The 23,430-nt window shown below is 41.3% G+C and overlaps 1 protein-coding gene across 1 annotated transcript in view; it reads right to left on the reverse strand.

The window, feature by feature from the left end:
- Nucleotides 1-424: 424 nt before the first annotated feature.
- Nucleotides 425-23,430, reverse strand: part of RSPO3 (R-spondin 3) — a 59,730-nt gene continuing 36,724 nt past the window's right edge. The window contains exons 3-5 of the mRNA XM_015858577.2: nt 22,939-23,085; nt 20,433-20,630; nt 425-1,432 (exon numbers count right to left, since the gene is read on the reverse strand). Of these exons, the coding sequence (XP_015714063.1) occupies nt 1,239-1,432; nt 20,433-20,630; nt 22,939-23,085 (539 nt within the window). The 3' untranslated portion in view covers nt 425-1,238. The remainder of the gene's footprint in view (nt 1,433-20,432; nt 20,631-22,938; nt 23,086-23,430) is intronic.

A 23,430-nucleotide genomic window follows, 5' to 3' on the forward strand; every position in this document is an offset into this window, starting at 1 on the left:
GGTATACTAGGCAGTCTGTTGCTCCTATGAAAACTACCCTCGGGATTAGTGGCAACAAAGCAAATGTGATGAGTTGGCTCCCCAGTATTTTTATGCAAAGGGTAAATCCATTTCTAAGCAGAGAGGCAGCATGTAGCATATTCCGTGCCTTGCTTGAGTGTCACCCTGGCAGGAATTTTACCAAGGGGTTTTGCTTGCCCCCTGAGCAATGAACATCTTCACCTCTTCTGTGTCAGACAGAAGAACTGGGAAAAGAATTTAAGTAAAATTAAACAAAGACTGGCAAATTCTATTCATCGGTATACTTATTGTTGTGGTTATATTGTGCACGTTGTAGCTGAAGTTTCCTATTTCTCTCTGTGTAGACACTAAATCCTTCCCTCCCATGGCAGAAAAGGAGACAGCATCGCTGTGAGAAACACAGTTACGTGGTCTATTTCTCTGTTTTTTATTAACTCAACATTGTCTCCTACAAATACGATTTGTCATTCACCAGAAGATTTGAAAGGTAGATTTAAGTTACACATAGGTATAAAAAGCATAAAACAGCACACACTGTACCACTGTTTAGACCAGAAAACATTCTGTTGTCCCACAGATAAGAGCGCTATTCAAGCTCAGCACCGTCACTTTCTGCCTCAGGGATTCAGTCTTCAAAGCTGCAGACATTTCTGCTTCTTTTCCCTCAGCTCTTGAAGCCCTGCAGACTTTCCCCTGGTGTCTCTCATCCACATCTGGAGCATGGACCATTGGTTCCTCCTGGCTCTTCAGAAATGTTTTCCTCCTTCTCGTAATAGTTATGTACAATATATGAAGGGATACGGTTTACGTCTTTGATTTAGACATATCTCTTGCCTCATACTTAAACAATAACTTGAAAAATATCTTACAAAGAAAGAGAACATTGTTCATCTGAATGTCATTCATTATTATATTGCTATATTTTATACCCTATTATTAATATATACAAAATTTCTTAATTGCCTTTTACAGATGCACGGAAGCATATAATATAACAGTTCTAAAGTATCCCATTATTAGACTTTTTTCTTGGCTCATCTCAATCTCTTTAATAAACTATGTTTGCTTGGAGAATATAGGAAGTATTTGGAATGTTGTTTAAAGTTTAATAGTAACTGGTAGCATTGTCCATCTGCGGCCTGAATGGTTGGAGCACCTATCAGGGCGATCTGGTAGAGTTAGCAGCATCATAAGACTCAAACAATCATGGAAGGCTGTTAATGTGCAGTGTCGACGGGTGCCAGGTTCTGTTCTTTACTGGGGGCTTTTCGCTTCTTCGGCTGCGTTTTGTTGTTGTTTTCCCTCTGCTCTCGGTTCTGTCTTCGGGCTGCTCGCCCTTTGCTTTCCTGTCTTGACTCCTTACTTTCGTCTTTGTTGGACTTTTTTCTTTTTTCCTCCCTGTTTTTTTTCCCTGAAATAAAAATGATGACACATTAGAAGATTTGCTCAGGCTGCAATTTCTGACTCCCCTTCTTTGCCACAGCCTATAAAGCTCGCCCTGGATTAGCACCTCCCATTAGGAGCTGGACACTACTACCAGCATCTGGGAGACTCCAACTCTTCATCAACCTACTATGTTAGAACACTGGACTAGCACCTCCCATCAGCCTGGCTCTAAACAAAGAGCTGAAAGTTCCCTGGAGAGAATCAGTGTTTTAGAGCCAATATAAATGTACTTCTCTCTCCCCCAGCCAGGGGCACAGCTCCACGTACTCCACCAAAACACAAATGGGAACTTCTGTGGGCTTTTTTACTGAGACTGGTGAGGTGCTGGAATGGATTGCCCAGAAGGATTGTGAATGCCCCATTCTTGGAGGTGTTTAAGGCCAGGTTGGATGGGGCCCTGGGCAGTCTTACTTGGTGCTTGATATAGCAGCTGACAACCCTGCCTGTGGCAGGGGAGCTGGAACTTGATTCTTCAGGTCCCTTCCAACCCAAGGCATTCTATGATTCATTCTATGCTTCTAACCCAGGTAACACCAACTATTGACTGATATAACTTTATAAACCTTATAAACTATAATACTACTGCAAATAACCTATCATTTCATTTTACATCAAAAACATGTTTTGCTTTTAAATATCAGCAGATGTAACCCAGACTTTCCCACACAGATGTAGGAGGACTTATAGAAACTTAACAATAACTCTTGTGGTTGAGAATGTTGAATACTCAGAACTCTGCCCATGTCGAATACTGAGAACTACACCCATTCCGACACCAGAGCTGGGATTTTTTGGCACTTCAATGGTCTCTGCAGCTGTAGGACATAGTGGGGAAGTAGGTGCAGTACAGCGGCTTCACCAAAAATTGATGACCATCCAAGGTGAGGCAGAGTAGAGGCACTCAACCATCCAAGATAGGTTGGATAAAGGGAGAGAGATTCAAAGGTGGTGAATAAAAGGCAGAAAGCAAAGAGCAAAGCTAAGACATGAGGATATGTTGTATTCTCTTCTTACTGTGTACCTATATAGTCTAATTTTACAGCTTCTCTGTTCCTGACCAACACCGAGATAGGGGAGCAAGGGAAAGTCTAGTGAACTCTTACTGAGTCAAGTGCAGACAAACATTGGATTTGTTCATCTGTAGCTTTATATGCAATATACCCCCTCAGTTTTTTAGTAACTAGCTAGAGAAGACCCCACATGTACACAGAATCCCTCTCTGAATTTGACAGTGCCACCTAAGATACTCAGAGGCGGGCAGGGCAGACCTGCAGAATGGGTGTGCCAGGCTCAATGAGTGCTAACCACCCCGGGGAGAGTTCCAATCAGAATGAGTGTGCATCATACCCACCTGTAACACCGTCTCTCAATAACAGATAAATTGCAGTATGGAATTTCATTGCAGTGGTTTGTAAACAGAGTTGAAACTGTCCAGGCATTCAGTGTTTGACATTGTTCTCTAAGTGATTGGCCAAAGCAGCTTCAACTGTGACTTTCTAGCCACAACTTAAGCATGTTGGAGAAATATTAAATGGTTTCCCTTTCTGTCATGGATCAAAATGTATGTATTTTTATGTACATGTGTGAATATATTAAGAATACATATGGCTACACATCTGCAAGTTCCAAGGGAGATCTAACGTGAAGCTGGAGACTCATCTAGGAGTGATTTTACTGCTTCTGTTCTAATCTGACATTTTATTATATAAAACAAGAAAAATTGATTTTTTATTTTATTTTATTTTTATTTTTTTTTGCATGGTTTTATACTGACATCTGCATATTGCTGCTGTTTGTGAATGCAGCCGTCTTCTAGATCTGATCTACTCTGGTAATGCAATAAAGCACTGAAGGGTCACCTTTGCCCAAACTGGTTGTTTAGCTCCTTTCACTAGTATTTTTAGAAGTGGGAGTTTTCATGTCAGTATAATATTACTTCACTTTATCCTGCTCAGTTCAGACCCAGAGGAAGGCTCTACAAGCAGATGATTAATTTTGTTATGCCATCTGCTGGCACTGGGGTGTAGCTAGAGACGAACTTCTGTGCGCATCTCTCTCTCTGTTCAAATAAGTGTTCTTTTCTTCCCAGAGATTTGTTCCTGACCCTTTTCGACAGCAGGTTGAACTGGACTCCTGAAGTGGTAGAGTTTGTTAGGAAATTTGGGCACTTGGATAAATGGAAAGTGCAAAAAAAAAAAAAAAAAAAAATTAAAAATGATACGGGCCATTCAATTTACAAGTTTGCCTACATAATTTTTTTGCATTTGGGAGAAGAGAAGGCAAAGGCAGGAATAAAGCTGACACCCACCACCAAAGAAGCAAACACAATGCAAGAATATAAACCAGGCAAAAAGATTTATTCCAAGGAAAAAGTCATCGCCTCCCAGCGAGAAGGGAGCTGCAGGGCCGAAGGCGGCCGCCAGGGGGCGCTGTGGTGCTACGCATGGTGCCTATGGGCCGGTCCTCACCCTCCGGGTGACTTGGGAAAAGCAGCAAGCGATCCTTTCCCTCTGGCCTCTTTTATTTGCTATTGAAACGCCTCTTTTTTATTTTTCTTTTTTCTTAACATGCATACCATCTTGTCCATTGGATATAAAAAAGGCGCTGTGTTGGGATTATCGCCATTTCCCGTGGGTTACGGAATGCTCTCGCAGTGATGCACTGATACTGCATCATTTCTTGCTTCTTATGTATTCAATAAGCCCTTCCAGAACATAATCCCAGAAACAGATACAAATAAAGAATAAAAGAAAGGAACCCAAGAGGATGAGTCTTTTGAAGTCGGACATTGCCAAGCAAATGTTTTGCTCATGAAAAAGTGGATTCATGGGAGTCAAACAGCTCTGTGAAACAATTGTCATCAAAAACAGCTCTTCTTCCAAACGGAAGCTTTGAGCAGCCGACTGTGGTGGAGTAAATAGTCTGTTCTGTCAGTTTTCTTGTAGACAGGAGATGCTTTGCTACTCCTCGTAGTGACAGCTTTGTATATTGAAGTAAGCCTACAGGCATGCTGTAAGTGCAGTAGTTCAAATTAAATGCAGATGGTGAAATTAATTCATTGAACGATATAATGACATGTCAAATCAGTTTAAAGGTGCTGACTTCTTGTTAATCTAATTTATAGCCTACAGTCTCAGAAATCCCCCCATCTGCATTTATATACTCTGTGCTGGAATACATCTATAAATGTGCAAAGTAGGATGTTTCAGAGAAGTCTTTACATTATCACACCAAATGTGGAGCTTCCACTAAATCTATATCTTACAGTGTAAAAAGAGCAAGAGTTGATCATGGTTTAGGAAAACTTGGGATTTAGAAGATACTGAATCATTGCTGATGTGGAATAACCACTGCAGGTTCCAGAATCTGCCTTCTTTAGTCTTACACTTAGTCTTACCCTACTATATTTTGTTGCAATTACCGTTGGGAACTCAGAGCAGTGTATTTGTTCACTTCTCCTTTCTGTGGGCAGACAAATGCCAAACCACCATAGGAAGGAGTGCAAGCTGATTGTGCAAACTGCATTGCTCCAGAGGGGGTCACCACAGGAGAAGTATCATGGACATCCCAGAAGGGTGAGGATGTTATCCATTGGGGATGATTGTACCTTTGGGAAACATTGCTCCTATGAAGAAATTCATCCTGGGACATCAGAATGGGCAAGACAAGAAACAGAACTGTGCCTGCTGGGATTGCAGGCACATACATAATGAGCCCCTGTCTGGAAGGGTCCTGGTACTTCCACTGTGCATGTCACCACGGACCACAAATCCTCCCCACTACACTGTAATCAGCTGAAGAGCTATAATAAGAGACCACAAGCCACAGCTGCAACGTGCCACAATGTTCTTTCACACTCCTCACAGCCTCAGCTGACCCCTCGGTGCTCCCGTGTAGAGACAAAATCTGAGAGCTAAGTGCCCCCGCTCCATGACCACACTCCTTACCAGCTGTTCTCATCTTTCACAGAAACATTTGTTAGCCTTGTTAGGGCTTGTTACCCTTTCCACACTGCTCTACCTGGACAACAACAACATGACAACCTGGAAGAAGCTGTGCCAAGTGAAGATGACAGTAAGAGCAGCATTCATCAGGCTCTTACATCCCTTAGTAAAGCTCTGTCTGTAATCCAGTCATGTCATATTGTGCAAATGGACAGATCGCTCTCATTTCTATGAAAAGTGACACATTTTTTTCTGGAACACAAACCATAGCATGTACTCACACTATTTGCTGAGATAACAAGCCTCCAAAGCCACAACTGCCCAGTGAAGCAGAGGACACTGTCCTTTCATTCACAAGCCATTAGTGACTGACTCATCTGGTAAGACTCTTTGAAGTTTAAACAGCATAACTTCCTTATTAGTGATCATTTCTTTCCTAGTTATGTTGGCCCAGTTTTATAGTCACCAGATCTGCCGGTGACCAGAATAGTCAGGCTCATCTGTGTCAGAATTACCTACTTACTACCAGGCTCAGTGCATTTCATCTCCTTAATTGTTCCTCTTGAAGATGAAACAATTGCTTACGCTAAGTTGGGTAAAAAAATAATAGGAGCTAAAATCCAAAAGCATTTAAGAAGCAATTTATTTGGCCATATATACAATACCCTGCTGCTGAGAGGTACAAGTACAGCCTGTCTGGCCTTCACATACCAGTCCAGACAGATAGGTACGGATCTTTAGGTTTCCACCTTTCTGTGTGATAGTCATAGGGCTAAACAGCTGTACAAGTGGACTTGTGGCTAACTTATTTTCTTGTCTCCTCTAGAAAATACTTCTCTAATTGCAGGTGGAAGGTGACGTTAGAGCCTGAGACCTACAGTAGCCTTTCAGGAGATTTAGGGTCCTCGATCTTCACCTAAATCTGAAAATAAGATCCTGACTACTAAACTGCTAAACTTCAGTTGAAAAATATTCTTACTAATCTCATGCATACTTGCCTGTCCTTGCAAGGAAAGGACAACACTGAGTCAGGCACATTAGTAGGAATGAGAACATAGTGACTAAATACAGGAGTAGATCATCTTGCTCGACACTGATTGCACGAAGCAGGCAGATGGGAAAGAAAGGATTCTGAGCACGTGAATGATGCCAAGGCAGAAGATATCAGAATTTGCTGCTGTAACAGTTGAAGAGTGAATTATATCCCATTTAAGGATATGGGAAGTAGTTTCTTCCATGGGTTGCTTGAGAAATGACACTGCTACACTCACAAGCTCGTAAGCAAGGCTTATGGAAAGTCCTTTGCGTAACTGGCTCCTGACAACCTCTTAGAAATACAAATGGGTTGGAGCTCTTTCTTGGGCTGAAGAAAAGACATTGCCAGTGCCTGAAAATCTAAGAATATCCTCCAGTTAAAGAAGCAACCAGAGGAGGAAGATCTCTGTAATGAGTTCTGTTTGCTGTTTATGGAAGCATTTATTGCTGTCTGTTCAAAACAGAGCCCGTGGGCATCTATTTCCTTTGCACTTGCCTGTTGGGACTCAGGGAATTTTTTAGCAGCCTTGTTTTAATCAACACTAATGTTGTGCTAACAACAGCAATTTTATAATTACATCACAGTTTTCATCTTATAAGATCCCACTGCTTATAAAAGTTCAACACTTTTTCCAAAGAATGGAAACTTGTGGCTATTTAGTTGAGCAAAAAACACTCCAATTGTTTAGGATGAGATGTGACCTACACCGCACTGGTGTTTAGGAATGTAGTGTTCTCCCTATGACCCTCATGCTGAGCTGGCATTGAGATTTTTAGGAGTTCCTTCTGAATGGGATTCAGCTTTTACAGCTGTCTTAAAATGTACAAAATGGTAGATGAGCTTCCAAATCCTCCGTATAACTCTCTTTCAAGACTAATGCAATCGGGTGACAATGGAAAGGCTGCAGATAGTTGTGATTGGTACCAGAAAACCCTACCCTATTGTAGCTGTGGGATATTGAAAGAAATCCATAGTAGCTTGTTTTTCTTGAAGACACCCAATTAGCCATGCCCTCCCACTAGCCCACACTGAGGTAATAAATACAGTCCCTTTTAGAGATTTACTTCAGCTGGTGAAGGCTTTTGAGCAAACCAGAAATAAAAATGTGATGCTGCATTATGTCAGAGCTGCATGTTTAGTCTGCCTCTCTAGAAATAATCAAGAAAAGTTATACATGATAAGAGACAGATGCTTGTGCCTCAGCAGACATTTGAACTCTTTCTAGTACAATAGTAAAAAAGGAGAAGATATCCAAAGAAATTTGTCTTTTTCTTCAGTATTCAGATTTCTACTTGGAGTTTTTTGAGGAGAGGGATAAACAAGAGAGGCCTTTTTTTTTTCTTTTTTTTTTTTTTTTGGCTTTCCTTAAACCATTTGCATTAATGTAACCTATCAATTCAGGAGGCAGTCAAATAATCTGATATTCGGATGCATCTATACACATTCAATACAGAATGCTTTTTTCCCTATATGAACACAGTTTGATACTGGGCTATGCTGGTGATCCCAAAGCTGATTTGCTAATACAGATTCCAACACCAGGACCTGCCACACTCAGTACTGGGTCTTCATTTGGTGTCATCATCGTGTGTATGCACGCAAACACAAGATGTGTGTTAACAGTACATGTCTTTAGAGATATAAAAATATAATTCCATAAATTTGAAGCTTGGGTAAAGCACAACAGTGCCAGGTAGGTAGGCCTCAGAGGGCAGTTTTCCCTCTGAGGGCTGGTGGTTTTCCATCACCTGTCCTTTGCCAGGTATCATTTTGGAGCAGTATCTGAGTGTGGTTCTTTAAGTTATCCAATGTCCCAGGAAGGTGAAAGAAGATGGAGAGTCAACAGGATGTAACACTGGCCCTGCTTTGCATGGTTCACTTGTCCTGTCTCCTCCCTGCTCCATTTGTTTGCTTTCCCACCTGTGGTGATGCCTGTGCTGACAGGTGGATGGGAACCTGTGCACACTTCACAGTAATCCTGGCCAGCATGACTGATTGATCAGCCAGTGAGCAGTGGCTCACATACACATGAGAGGCAGCTCCTGATGGATCCACTCAGCACAATCATCAGCCTAGAGCCGCGATGCCATTAGTTGAATATGCCAGAGGCTTGGTTCTGCACTCTGTTGTACTTGCTTAAACACACTGAGGTCACCAAGGTTGTTTTCTGGTATAAATGAACAAATAATCTGCTTTCAAGAGTACTTTTCACAAGCAAAGTGTTGAAAAATGACCATTTCTTTCTGTTTCACATCTCCAGTATTTGTGTACTATTTCTGTCGGCCAAAACATTGATCTTTCCCTCTCTAGGAAGTGCCAATATTTCCAAACACATTTTCATCCTGATTAAAATGACAGGTCAGGTTTCTAAATCTCACACAGATCAGCAAATCCAAAAGACCCCTTTCAACAACAGTGACGTGACAGCTTGAGGAGAAGGGGATTGGGAGCACCAAGACTCCTGAGCTGCATCTGAAAAAGACTCAAGAAATTGTTTTTGACAAAGGATTCAGCGTTGAAACCTACGAAGCTTGAAGAGCTGAGATGACCAAGATGCTCTCAAAGGGATCTCAAGTTCTCAGGCTCTTGAGTCCTTGTCAGCATGCCAGGTGGACTGCCAAGGGCCAGCCCAGCAGAGAAGCTAAGAGAATACTGAACAGAAACCTAACACAAAGGCAAAGTTGTTTCAAAACCTGCCTGCTTTCTCCTGGGTCCTCACTGAAATCAATATTTTTTCTGGGAAATGTGATGAGTTCCATAATTCGGCATTTTCCATTCCTTTGGAAAATTCAAATGCATTAAAAACAAAACCCAGATATTTCTGAGGGGGTCATGGAGGACAAGCATGAAAAAAAAGAACAACTGAATGCAGTTATTTTAGTATTTCCCGTAAATCCTCAGTTTGAAACGTGTCACAGATAGAAGAAATTGTCCATGCAAATTTTATCCAGGCTCTCTAGTCTTTTCTTGTTTTTGTCCAAGAATGTGATAAGTTTATTCTTTTTAAATCCTTCTGAGAATGAATGCTGGATCTAAAGCTGTTTGTAGTAACACAGGCTTTGCGCGCTGGAGTTAGCAGCCGGTTTTATGAGTAGCTTCAAGTGGAATGTGAAGAATGAGTATTGCATGTGACGATGCATCACTGGACTTCACTTTATTTAGTATCCTTTATAAACTGACCACCATCCCATTTATATGGGGAACAAGTGAGGTTAGATGGCTCAAAGGCTAGAGGAGATGAAGCCCCCAGTGGGAAGAGAAAGCTTCTCATGGCACAGACCACCAGGCTGTGCTAAGGAATGTGTGCAACCCCTCAGCCACCTCCCCAGGAGGTCAGCCCCAAGTTCCTGCCAGCAGAAGATAATGGCAGCCCAGCAGAACTTGCTGCAAGCAAGTGTTATTTTTTCTCCTTTGTGCTCGGGGGATGACTTAGGAGCGCTACGGCAGTGCTGGTAAAACTGTAATAATCTTAGGCATTGCACTTATGAGCGTGCCTGTGGGGTGTGTGCAGCCTGTAAATAGGGCCAGTTACAGGAGCCATATTGCAGGGCTGCAAAAAGGTTCTAGGGAGCCAGAAGTGAAAGTAGCATGAGTGACATTTCCTCTAGTATGACATACGGCAAGAAGTCAGGACCTTCTCTGGACTCTGAAAACAGACTGTAGAGACCAGCAAAAGTCTTTCCTTCTAATCACCTCCTGCTACCATCTGAGGAAGATCTTATACACAAATCAACTATTATGTTCATGCCTGTCTTTAAAACCAATTAATTAAACATTTTCCCTCCTTCTTGAAGAGCTTTCAGATTAGTCAAAAATGAAATAATTCACTGTTTCCATAATCTGACTGTCTTCCTCCTTTTTCTAGAAACTCCTTAAGCACTCATCTATAATACTGGAGTCCAACTCTGTAGCCACTAAAAGCAAAACTATTTTGCAAGATTCTGGTCTGGCCTACTCTGAAGCACTTTATAGACTGTCATACAGATGTGCAGAATTCTCAGGGGTAAGAAAACAGTAAACATTTGGTGTCCATATACAGTACAGTAAGATAGTAATGAAGTAGAACACACTGCCCAAAGAATCCAGAGCTCCCACTCCAACCTCAGCCATAAATTCTCAGAAATTACTTGCAGCTTTTCATGCACTTTTGAAAATGTTACCCAAGATTCTTGTATGTCACAGAAAGTTACTTTCTGTACTCTGAAAGAGTGCACTGCTTTCAGTTAGAAAACAGAAGTTCCATCAACTTTAAACCCGAATAAGCCCTACAGCATTCACAGGGATTCACAGAGATTCTTCCATCTACATCTTGACAGGTACAGATGAAAGCCATTACTAGTGCAAGTTAAGCCAGTGAAATGAATGAACAGACTTGTTCTTAATTCAGTTAACGTTTTAAGGAACTGAACATCATGCTTCAATCAAACAGTGCGCTCAGGTCCTTTATGGAGTATTGTCTCCTTGCTCATATGTAAAGGTAGCAGGGTTCAGATCACCTACTGGCATTCCCTCCCACCACCAACATCCACAGAAGAAATAAGTCGGTTCCTCCGGATTTAAACAAAATCCTTCTGGTTTAGCAATGCACATTTCTACTTAGGCAATAAACATCTGTCGTCTGCCATTCATTAATATTAATTATAAATGGTCACTAGCTCATGGGATCCAAGTCCACCAGCTGAGATTTTTCCAACCGTGACCTCGCAAGGGTTTGTATAAAAAGTGTTCAGAAGGGTCCTTCCAAGCCTGAAGCCAACAATAAGTGCAGTTTGCAGAGTATAGCATTTAGATCATGCACTTAGAACAAGAGCAGTCGGAAAGGGATATGGAGAGCGGGGGAGGGAGGAGAGAATACAGGGGCTAAAACAGGGATCCTTTAAACACTTAAGTGCTTTAGACCTTTCTGTAGGTTAATGACAGGGAGAGGTATCGTTCATAATGAGACTGGGCCATCCACTAAACATTACTGTAAATGAAAGGTTGCGTGAATTAAAGGTTGTTCATCTCATGTTTCAGGAATGTAGTTGTGTTTCATGTCTGAAGCCTGTTTTCCTTTTAAACGGAATTCTTCAGATGACAAATGAGAGAGGGAATTTCAGAAAGCAAATGGGCAGAAGTAAATACATGCTTAAGAACAAAGCAGAGACATAACGGTAGTTGTAAATCTTTATGCTGGGGCTACTGTTTGCTATAGATATTGGGGAGGATTAGATTAGATTCAAAAAGTTTCATCACTGGGTCATTTTGCTTGTAAACCCCAGAAAAATCCCCAGAGTTAATCATTAAATACTGGCCTGCAGATGTTACGCATGTGGACCCCTGGCTAATTCTTTTTACAGCCATTTCTTGTTTCAAGGAACTAAATATTGAAAATTGTGGAAATGGTTTTCTGATTTATTTCATTGGAAACATGGCCACCAAAATTTTAAATGACAAACGTCTTTCTTTCTTCTCATTAATTTCTTGCCACTTAAAAATTACTTCAACAAACAAACACTATTGAAAAGTATTTGTTTGCATTTGTCCTTAAAACTTTTTCTTTTTCTTTTCTTCTTTTTTTCTTTTTTCTTTTTTTAACCTAAACATACAGCAATATTCCCCCAGTGGGCCACGTCCTTGTCTACTATTGACTTTTACATAGTTTCATTGGCAGAGTGGTAGTAGCTTTCATCTCTGGTGAATTAGTGTGACAAGAGAGTGGTGAGGTGCTGGAACAGTCTGCCCAGAGAGCCTGTGGATGCCCCATCCATGGAGGTGTTCAAGGCCAGGTTGGATGGGGGTAGCCTGGTCTAGTATTAGGTATGGAGATTGGCGGCCCTGCACATGGCAGGAAGGTTGATGTTTGATGATCCTTGAGGTCCCCTCCAACCCAGGCCATTCTATGATTCTAAGTCCACTGAGCCATATATGCTGATGAGTGCAAAGAGGAGCATGGCAGACATAACAGCAAGACAGGATACCTAATAAACAAAATGGAAGAAAATTTGTTTCAATGCCCTCATTCAAGCCCAAATTAAAACCTGTGCTTGGTAAATACAGGACACTTTATATTGAATGTGTCAATAGACAGTGATACTTGAAGTAGTGCTGTGTGAATGTGCAGTATGCCGTCTGTCTATGGAAGTCTTACAGAAGGCAATAGGCATGAAGAAATTTTATGGAAAAGTTGTGGTAATTTTAGAAATGTAGGGAAGTTTATCAAAGCATTATCTAGTTCTTTACTGGACTCTGTGGCTGGACTGCTATACTTAGACTGTTTCTGATGGATGTTTGTCTAACCTCCTTAAAAATCTTCCATGATGGAGATTCCCACAACCTTTTTCCTGATCTTTACAGTCTTTGATAACAACACTGGATTTTATCATCTCATTGGGAGCAACACGAAGCTCCTTTTGGTTCTTTATAATGAAAAGCTATGGCAGCACGTTTTCTTTGTCATAGTTACAGAGCTGGAAGAGAGCAGGGAAGTGGCAGCCTGAACAGACCAAAGGCTGCAACAGGTGTCAGAGCTGGCGGGGAGTGTGTGTGCTGAGAGAGACAAGGAGGCTGGAGATGCAGAGACCTGGGTGGGGATAAAGCAAACAGAACTGCTTGGGTGGGGAAGAACAGGCAAATATTCAGTAAGATGAGGAGAAACAGCAGCCAAAAAGTGCTTGTTTTCACTATGTTACAAAAGAATGTTGAAAAATCTTTTCTTTACAGCTAGATCCAAAGTACTCTGAAGTCAATGGGATTTCGGTGGGTCTTGGACAATGTGCTTTATAAGAATTAGGCAGATAATACAGTAGCGAATGAGTGCCATTGGTCTCCACAACTTGCTGTGCTATAACAGCATTGCTATACATGGAAGTGTTCCACAGCTCAGGATTTAGCTGATTAAACAGTGCTCTGTGTGTCACCATTAAAACTTGAAACACCCACTGCCAGATTTACTCTGTAGCTCACATACACCAAATATTTTGCATTCTTTGACAAAATTTGCTGGATGTACTACCAAACTGCTTTCTTGCATTTGTTCTTCTTCCCAGGTCATACAGGCCAAAATGGAGTTTTAGATCTCCAGATGATAAGGGCCAAGTGGACCCTGCTGTTGGTAGCCACTTCCTTTCATCTTCACTCTGTAGAAATGTTGCCCAAAGAGAAGAAAACATCTTGCTCTGATTTTTTGGGGAGTAGAGAGAAGAAAGTTATCAAGATATTTGGCTATGGCTCACAGACTGCAATAAGCTGATTTCCTCTTCCAGCTGTGACAAATGAGACCCACTGAAAGAGCTCCTTACAGTGCTAGAAGTTAGGGCAAGGACTTTGGAAGTACCAGCTGTGAGAAGTGGAGAGAAAGGATAAACAAGGACATGCAGGCAGACCAAGGAAATGATGTAGAGTAAGAGAAAAAGATATTCTGTTCTTTTGCATGCAATCTCTGCCTTGCAGCTGGGAGAAGACAGTGGCCACAGTTTCCTATTTTCCTCTCCTTGGAACACAGTAATGTGATGCCATCAGATATGTAGGTGCTGTGGATTAGTACAGTACAAATGTGCAATGAAGAAAGGCCCTTTTGTGTCTGCACTGCGTAACTGCTAGTTTGGTTTCAGATTCTGACCTCCCTTTCTCTCCCCACCAGCCAAATCAGGAGAATAGCCCCAACTGGTCTGAATACAAACCAAAAGATGCTCCTTGGCCTTGTGGTCATGAATGCATCTTTGCATGCTTTGCCTCAGCAGTGTAGACAAAGCCATGGACTTCACTTTCCCAAACATTTTTTCTCAAGAGGGAAGATACTAGAAAGATGTTTGAAATTTGGTGCTGAATGGACGGGCACTTTGGAAGAGTGGAGGGAGAGGAATTGGTGATATTCTGTTTTTCCTACAGAGCTCAGTCATCTAAAAGATGTTTGCTAGCCACTTCTGGAGCACAAGGAACCTCCAGAAGGGAAGACTGGAAAGAGAAAAGGAGCTGATTTCTATCCCTTATTTGGTTTAGTGATCTAGGGAGAAGTGCTCTCATGTCATTCACATTTTAATAGAAGAATGCAGTCAGCTTTTTTTTTTTTTTTTTTTTAATTCACTTACTGTACACCCACTTCTTTCACTGCTTTGAGATGACTGTCACGCTGTATAGCACTGTATGTGCAAAGCTCGCAGCAAGTTTGTGTTGCCTGATTGCACAGCGTGTATGTCTGTCAGAACTGAGAGGTACGGTGACAGTCTGATGTTTGCCCTGACACAAAGTAAACATACCTGTAGCAAAATGCTACATTACTATTAATAAGTTCAGATTTTAAGGTCTTAGTTTGCAGCTAATTACATAATATGACATTCAAAAAATGCCTAACTTCAGTTAAATTTTGAAAGTACTTTTACTAAAGTTTAAAATGAGTTTTCCCTGCCTTTCCAGCCCTTGAATTCTCAAGCTGTACATACTTGCTTATTAGCTATTTTAGATTCACAAATCTCTCTGACTCATATTGATCCTCTTTTTCCCTTCTTAACCCCTGTCCCCCAAGATCTCTTTTCTAAATGGTGACCATTTGTTCAGGCCAGCGGTGGTGGGCAGCCTTGTGCTGTCCGTATCCTGCCTTGCTCAAGGTATTTCCAGAAAGCCATTTCCCCTTGATGTTGCAACTAAGGAATTCCCAGTCTCAACAGCTTGGTGTTGGGGGCTGGAAATGTGTTAAAGTTAAAGAGTCAAAACCCCTGCGAGGAAAGGAAATGAGAGGTCCTCTTGGCAGAAACAAACAGAAAATAAACAACCAAACTCAATTCCTCAATTATAGTAACTCAGGCTTGCAAAGGCCAGAGTTATGACCCACTGGCGTATGCAGAATGTAAACACAGGGATGCAGTAATTAGCTTTGTGTTCATCTTGAAGCTTCAGAAGTCCTGTGACCCACCATGGAGTAAGGTCATTAACCACAACCACATGAGTGACCTTCACACAGGACACCCCATGTCTCACAGTTAGTCTAGAGAACAGTGCACTGTGATGACTCTCTGGCTCACATACTCCAATCCTTTTGTTTTAAATACCACCAAGCTATACATAGGGGAGAGGATCTAACTTTTGGGATGAGCTGTAATTGAAATGTCTTATTTTCCCATTTAGTTATGCTTAAGAAGTTAGCAGGTAAGATCCACATCATTCACACTGGACTGTCCTTAGAAGTCATTGTGAAAAGGAAGCTTTCTAGAGAAAAAAAAAATAAAATCATTTTTGTCCTTTTTAGAATCCATCGAATGGTGTGTGAATTCCCCCCCGCCCCCCCCCCCCCCCCCCCCCCCCCCCCACACACACAAGAGCAGTAGCCCACCTTTAATATGATCGAGGACCTTCTTAGACATAGGCAACTAATTTTTAGCAGAGGCTCAGCAGTGACTCCCACCTTGTCATGCCTTTTCTGTATTCTCAGAAGGCAAAACCCTTGTTGTAAAAATCAAATGCACATAACATTCAAATTGTCCAGAATGAAAAAAAGTATTCTACAAAACGAGTAAGCAACACTTCCAGAGTCCAGAATTTTCAGGAAGAAATTGATATTACTACAGGAATAAACACGTTGCTGTGGCACATATTTATGCAGGTGGCTACAGAGGGGGTTTCTTTGTGTTGTAGAGATCACTAAATCTTGATTTTATGGGCCATGGTTCAAAACTTGTGCAAAGAGTGAAATGGCTTCCTTCCCTACCCTACTTCCATGTACACCTTAAAATTGGAATACAACTTACACACTTTCTCTTATTTTAATAGAGGCTCTCCTTCTTTGTGCCACCTGGAACAGCTTATCTGGCCATTAATGAAGTTGATGCACCTTAAAAGGACATTAAATGAAGATTTTGTTGCTGTTGTTAAGAGATATTAAAGGAGCCTTCTGTGCTCCTTTGTTACATGAATCCAAGCGGCATCAGAGCATGTAAGTTAGGGTGAGTAATTCAGTGAGTTTAAGTTAACTAAATGCAAGTAGATTATTGTGTAATAACTGGATTGTTCCAAAAGTAATGCCTCCTGTGTTATTATGTTGGTCCACAATATCAGAAGCAGATGGTGGTGGTATGGCAGTAGAGGCTGAGTCTTCCCACCAATATTCTGTTACATTTTGTTGCTGTGTGACAGATGGCAGCAGAAGGGCAGTCTGACAGAATGGTGTCTGACATGGAAATGTGTATGAAGCAAAGGTGTGGAATTGAATTCCTCCATGCAGAAAAAATGGCACCCATTGACATTCACCAATGCTTGCTGAATGTTTCTGGAGACCAAACAGTGGATGTGAGCACAGTGAGGCAGTGGGTGGTGTGTTTCAGCAATGGCAACAGTAACATGAAAGACAAGTCCTGTTCTGAATGGTCATGCACAGCTGTCAGACCATGAAATGAAGAATGTTTTAATCCACAAATTGTTGGTTTTCAACAGAGAACTGCACACAGAGCTGAATATCAGCAACACTGTGTTGGAAGTGATGGTGGCAATACTGGAATATCACGCTTGCACAAGGTGAGTCCTTTGCACAGGAACAGAAAGAACAATATATGCAAGTTTGCCAAGTCTATTGAATCAGTATGAGGCTAATCCAGTTTCTTGAACTGCATCATTACCATTTATGAGATATAGTATCACCACCATAAGCTGAAGTCACAATGGCAGTACATGAAGTGGCAACACGTGAACTCCTCATCAAAGAAAAAGCTCAAGATGCAGCCCTCAATGGATAAAGTGATGAGCACTGTCTTTTAGGACAGGAAAGTAGTGATTCTTCCAGATTTCCTAGAAACTGGACAAGCCATCAACTCCGACCACTGCATCGCAGCACTGAATAAGCTGAAGGCTTGAACTCTGAGTCAGACCAGAGGAGAAGACAACTTTCCTCTCGCAGCAATGCCAAGCTCCAAGCCAGTTTGCTGTGGAGCACACTGTCAATCTGGGTTGGACTATCCTATCACACCCACAGCATAGTCCAGATTTGGCACCTTCTAACTTCCATCTGTTTGGACCAATGAAAGATGGACTGTGTGGGCAGCATTTTCCTTGCAATGACACCATCTTAGCATCAGTGAAACAGTGGGTCACCTCCGCTGATGCAGTGAAGGCTCTTGTTCATCACTGCAAAAATACATAGCTAATGGTGGTGATTGTGCTGATAATTAGTGTTTGTAGCTGTCATGGTTTTATGAGAGAATTTTATAATAATGATAATACTAAGAGAATTTATTCTATCAAATAGTGTTACTGTGCTCTTTGTATTGGTTGCAGTTATCATAGAAATTAATAGGAAGCAGTACTTTCACTGTGATCTATGTATTTAAACCCTGTTAGTACAAAGCTACATTGTTTTCAGCTGATGTAAAATCTTGACAAATGGTTTGAGGTTTTTACCTAACAGGTAGTTTTGCATATTTAATGGATGCCTGATAGGACTCCTTCTTAACACCATAGTCATCTAAAGACATTTACTCAAAACTCTAGTATCTTCTTCCAGTAAAACTCAATTTACTAGCCAGAGAGAGGGGAAAAATAATAATTAAAAAAAAAAAAAAGAGTTATACTGGATCTCACCAGCTTTAATGGCATACTAGCAGATGGAAACAAAAAGCCATCTTCATTTGTCTTATCTTGTTCCATGTAACTGTTCCAGAAACATGCACTTGCCTCTCTGAGATAGCAGCAACTGAAATGACTAACATCCTGTCTCCGATTTCAACTTCTTGAGCAAAGACACTGAGGCATCTGTGACGAGCATACCCCGTCACGATGTGGTCTTTGCCCTTACTCCCTCGGCCACAGACTTATAGTCAACATGGAAATGGCAAAGGCTGACTGAACTAACTTTGTCTTCGTGGTTGCACATGAAAGATAGCAGCACTGTTGGTAATTGCTAGGTCTGCTGCTAGACTTAGTTGATGCTGCGGAAGCTAGTCACCAAAGCAATCCCCATGTGACACTGTGGAGTTGTACAATGCAAAATAGCATTTTCACTATTTCTTAACAGTAAGTCCAAATGTATTTACTTTGCCTTTTCTATCCAAAAGAGTTTTTGTTGTTAACTCCCTCACTGACTGGACTAGCTAGCCATAAGAACAAAGCTTGCTTTGGCTTTTTGTACAAGCAGTCTCTTGTTTGAAGGGGAACAGGAATTTCTCTTGGAGTAATAAGGGACAGTAGCAGTAGGGAAGATAAGTTGCCTAGAGATTAAGTTGGAAATCCTCATTTCCCTATCCTAGTAGGAACATAAGGGAAACTTTGAGCCTAATCCATCCCTTCAAGCTATTTTAACCTAATATTTCATGTGTGAATTTTCTCAGCTTTATTAAGGATTATATTTTATTTCATTTTAAATAAACTCATCTCTCTTTGAAGGTGTGCAAAAATAAATGGGACATTCGTGACATTCGTGAGTAATATTACAGAGGATCGTAGAGTGGTGTCTTTCAGAACATTAAAAAAAAAAATACTCTCAGCCATACACATGCAAATCCCAAAGGCGTAAGCAGTATTGGAACACAGTTGTTGGAACATAGGTTACACCTGGCTGCATAATTTTCAAAGGAACTGACTACTGAGTGTGAAACAGACTAGAATATAGTCTGTGTCTTGCTCAAAAGAAAACTGCAGGAAAAATAAAGATTGGTGATTTTAAAGGAATTCTTTTGGCATGCAGTATTTTCAAATGCGGTTTGGATCAGATCCTGTTAAATAGGATTGACAGTAAAATAGGTGAGGAGTTTTGTTTAAAATACAACAGACAATTCTCAAAGAGAAAAAAATCCAATCACACAACATCATTATCGACTCAATGAAAACCAACTGTTTTCAGTCTCAAAATTAAAGTTCAGAACTATATTTTCAGCTCTGACTATTTTATTGTATTGTAACTACTGCAGAAGAAATTACTCTTTTCTTCCAGTCGCAGTGAACTAACAGGTTTGTGCTTCAAGCTGTGCCACTGTGCAGGAGCAGGAGTGATAATATTCACAGACATATTGACTATATAGTCTAAGCAGGAAGAAATCTGAAAATAATAGCTTGTCTTGGCTGCTCTCCTGAGGCAGCCACACTGCTCTATCTTGCATCCAAGTCTGGGATCCCCAATACAGGAAAGATGTGAAGCTTTTGGAGAGGTTCTAAAGGTGGGCCACAAGAACGATCCAAAAGCTGGAGCTCCTCTCCTATGAAGACAGGCAGAAGAAACTGGGATTGTTCAGCTTGGAGAAGAGAAGGCTGTGCAGTGCAGCTTTCCAGTGTTTAAACAGAGTTTATAAACATGAGGGAAATAAAATTTTTACAAGGGCAGATAATGATAAAACAAGGGGGAATGGTTTTAAACTAAAGGAGGGGACATTGTGATTAGATGTCAGGGTAAAGTTTTTTACTGAGAGAGTGGTGAGGCACTGGAACAGGCTGCCCAGAGAGGTTGTGGGTGCTTTGACCCTGGAGGTGTTAAGTGGAGTTTCCTTTGCTTGCCACAGACTATTGTGCAAGCCATACACAGATGGCAAGATCATGCCACATTTTTCAACCAGAGCTAATACAAAGAGGTCAGGGTGTGAGGGAGGTCACAGCGCTGCAATAGTAGGAGTTACAGGCTTACCTGTATAGGAGCATGACATGGGAACCAGTTCAGAGGATTCTTATGGTTGAACCATGAAATTTGACTGCCTGATATTCAACAAACAACTTTCACCACGACGTGTTTTGTAATGAACCTTTTTGCTTCATGTGCAACACGTCATTTTGGCAGTTCTTTCAGCAGAACCTACAGAGAGTGCATCTTCCCATCCTTCCCACCCTGTGTACTCTGGATCACACAAAGTGCATTTTTTTTTCAGCAGCATTAGGACTTTATTTACACCAGGGAAGGACACAGTTCCCTCCAGCCCAAAGAACGTCACGTCAGTGGGAGCTTTGGGGAAGCCAGCAACTGAGGCTTAAGAATTCAGATGTGAATATTTAAACAAGTACAATACAAAACTCAAATTATGATGATGATAACGTGGTACCTTTTCCTTCCTTCTGACATCTCTTTCTTTGTACCATACATTTTCTGCTCTCGCTTGTAGCTGGGCAAGGATTGCCCCTTGCTGACGGATGTTGTACGATCTCTCTGACCCTTACTTCATTTCCTCTTTTGAAACCACATGTTTTTCCTTTCTTTGTGCAAGGGCTCCACGGACTCCACTCACTAGCTTCACAGTGCACTGCAACAAACATAGGACAAGCTGAGCCTGGCCAATATGTTATTGCATACATTATGCATATGGTACATTCATCTTATTCTGCATCAGCTAAAAGCTAGCAAGCATGAATGAAATGAATCAGGATTTAAAGCAGTGAGTTGAGTAAATTTGCAGTACTGAAGGCATACTGCGTACAATAATGTCAAATAATTATGTCAAATGCTATTTTGTACCTGCTGTTTTGTAATTCTGTTCCTGAATCAGGACAGCAACAACACAATTGGTATCAAGGAAATCACTTACTGGGATCTTTTCTTAGGTTGCTTTGATTTTGTGGAGATAGAGCTCCTTTTGATTTTAGTGGAATTAAACAAGAGAGGAGAAGGAAATCATTGTGTCAAGCTGTTGCAGCTGGTCTTAGAAGTATTGAATTTGGAAATCAATAGAGTTATAATGAAATAACAATTATAAAAGCATTACATTAGGAATCAAGCATCTTTGGTTATCTCTTTCTTGGCATTCAACTTAAATAACGATAGGTCTGGAACACATACAAGGTGTAAGTTAGCAAAGCAGAGGAAATTTAGTGGTAACGAGGGATGTAGCTTTTTAGAAAAGTGTAAGTTGCAACTTCTAAACTACAGTGATCTAAATGCATATCCCATACTACTGGGAACTGAAAGGTATGCCATTGGACACTTGCCCCAAAAGTATGGACAAAAATGTGGGCAACCTGGAGCTTCAAAATGTGATCTTAATAGCTGTGCTATCTCTGTGTCACCTCCTCAGTATCCTATTCTTAACAAAAGGTAGTAAGTATTTGCTTTCACATGCGTTACTTAAGAATCTAAACCTCCACTAAATTAGAAAAAACTTCTTGCCTTTCTATAAGGAGGATTTCATAAGTCAACACTTTTCCAGATCCAGAATTTACTTCAAAATTTTTCAAAACTCAAAAATGTAACTGATATCAGGCAATTTCTGAGCCTCCCTCCAGTAAAATATCATGTGGCTAATTTTGTTTTTAACACTACACTGGAGCTCTCCTGTTAAAATAATTGGCCTTCACGTGCACAGAGAGGTTCTGTTTTTCCTCCGTAACTTTAAATGGCTTTTCCGAGCTAAGACTGACTCATTGTTAAAGCAGCTAAGTCTACAGCACTTGGAAACAGCCACCAAGAAACAAAAATTATCCCTTGAATTGCTTCCAAAGATGAAAGTCTTTGCTAGAAAATAAAACCGTAAATACCGTCACTACCACCTGAACTAATAACTACTTGAGAAAGAAAACATTGAACCAGTGCACATTATTTTTACTCCTGAGTTGTTTTCCTTGCCAAATGAGCTATGCCAAGGAGAGTTATGTGCATGATGCTGTGGAGGAGGAGATTTCCAGCACGGCCAGGCTGTGCCTAAGTGCTCCCTGGTTGACGGTGGCTGAAGAAGTTACTGCTCCCAACACAGCTCACAGCCCACAGCCACCACAGTTCACAGCCAGTGCACCAAAACAAGCTGAGCTCTGCTGCATCCTCAGTGTGTCCATGACAGGGGACACAAATGGCAGCAGCCCACAGGCAAATACATCACTCTTCCTGCTTTCAGCTGCAGGGGTGGCAGAGGGATGAAGCAGACAGCTAGGTGTGGTGACCTCCAAAATCACCCTGGCCTGAAGAATTGGAGCTTATGAGTCAGAGGCTGAAGAGATATAAAAGCAGTTCTCGTTTCTACAGCCATGAGTCACCAGAGCAGTGCCGCCAATCTCACTCCTTCACAGACAGTGCCATGCTATTCACCATCTGATTTTAATCCTCACTTTCTAGAGTCAGGTGATTATGCACAAATACCATTTTAGTTTCTAGCCCTCATCTCTCGGAATGTAAGCTTCAAAATGCTGGTGCACACATGCTGTGAAGGCACAGATAGCACAAAGGACTGAAACCAGAGCAGTTAGTATTTTAAACTTTAAGATAAGTGTAAGGCCTGCACTGAGATTTTTATACATTTGACAGTAGTGGTGCAGCCAACACTGTAATAGTTCAAATTAAAGGTGGAGGTCATTCTACCTTAGTGCAGGCCAAGCCAGCAGGATGAAATGGGCCTTTTTTCATGAGGTGGATCTGCCCTTATCATCAGGGCTGTGTTTTGAGGCACAATGGAGCTTGGTTTTTATGAAGCAAAATAATTTTGTGATGCAGAACATTTCCTGGGTAGATTTGAGCTGCCCTTTCCCAGAGTTGTAATAGAGCTTGCAGCTCATGCCCTTTACAGATCCCCCATCCCCATGAGGAAATCAGGCAGGGCTGGGCCTTTATGTGGGGGTTGGACTTACCAATACTAGTGCACTCCATTGTGTGGTTGTTGGCTTCCAGCCCATCGGGGCACTTTTCAAGGCACTTTCCACTGTTTAAGTAAAACCCACTTTTACACTTTGTGCAGAAGTTTCTGGTGAAGCAGGTATCACAATCAGCTTTACATTCTGAAATGCAAAGAGGACACAACACTGATGCTCTTTGTCATGAAACACCACAGCCTCAAATATAGTAGAATTCAAGCTAAAATCACTTTACAAAGCTCTAGCAATGTTAAAGTCTTCAAAAGAAGCAAATTATTCTTATGTCTCCCTTACAACCTGTACAGTGAGGGCCGCAACAAGTAAATTTAGTATGAGTCAGAAATGAATAAGGATGGTCTGATGCTGAATGGTCACATGCTTCTTGTATTCTTGCAGATCTATGTAAACTGAAGACAAAGCACAGCCCATCAGAATAACAACACTGTAGCTGTAGTGTATATAGCTACAGGTCCTGGGCCGAGTTCCGTA

Source organism: Coturnix japonica, chromosome 3 (genome assembly GCF_001577835.2).
Source record: "Coturnix japonica isolate 7356 chromosome 3, Coturnix japonica 2.1, whole genome shotgun sequence".
Taxonomy (NCBI): domain Eukaryota; kingdom Metazoa; phylum Chordata; class Aves; order Galliformes; family Phasianidae; genus Coturnix; species Coturnix japonica.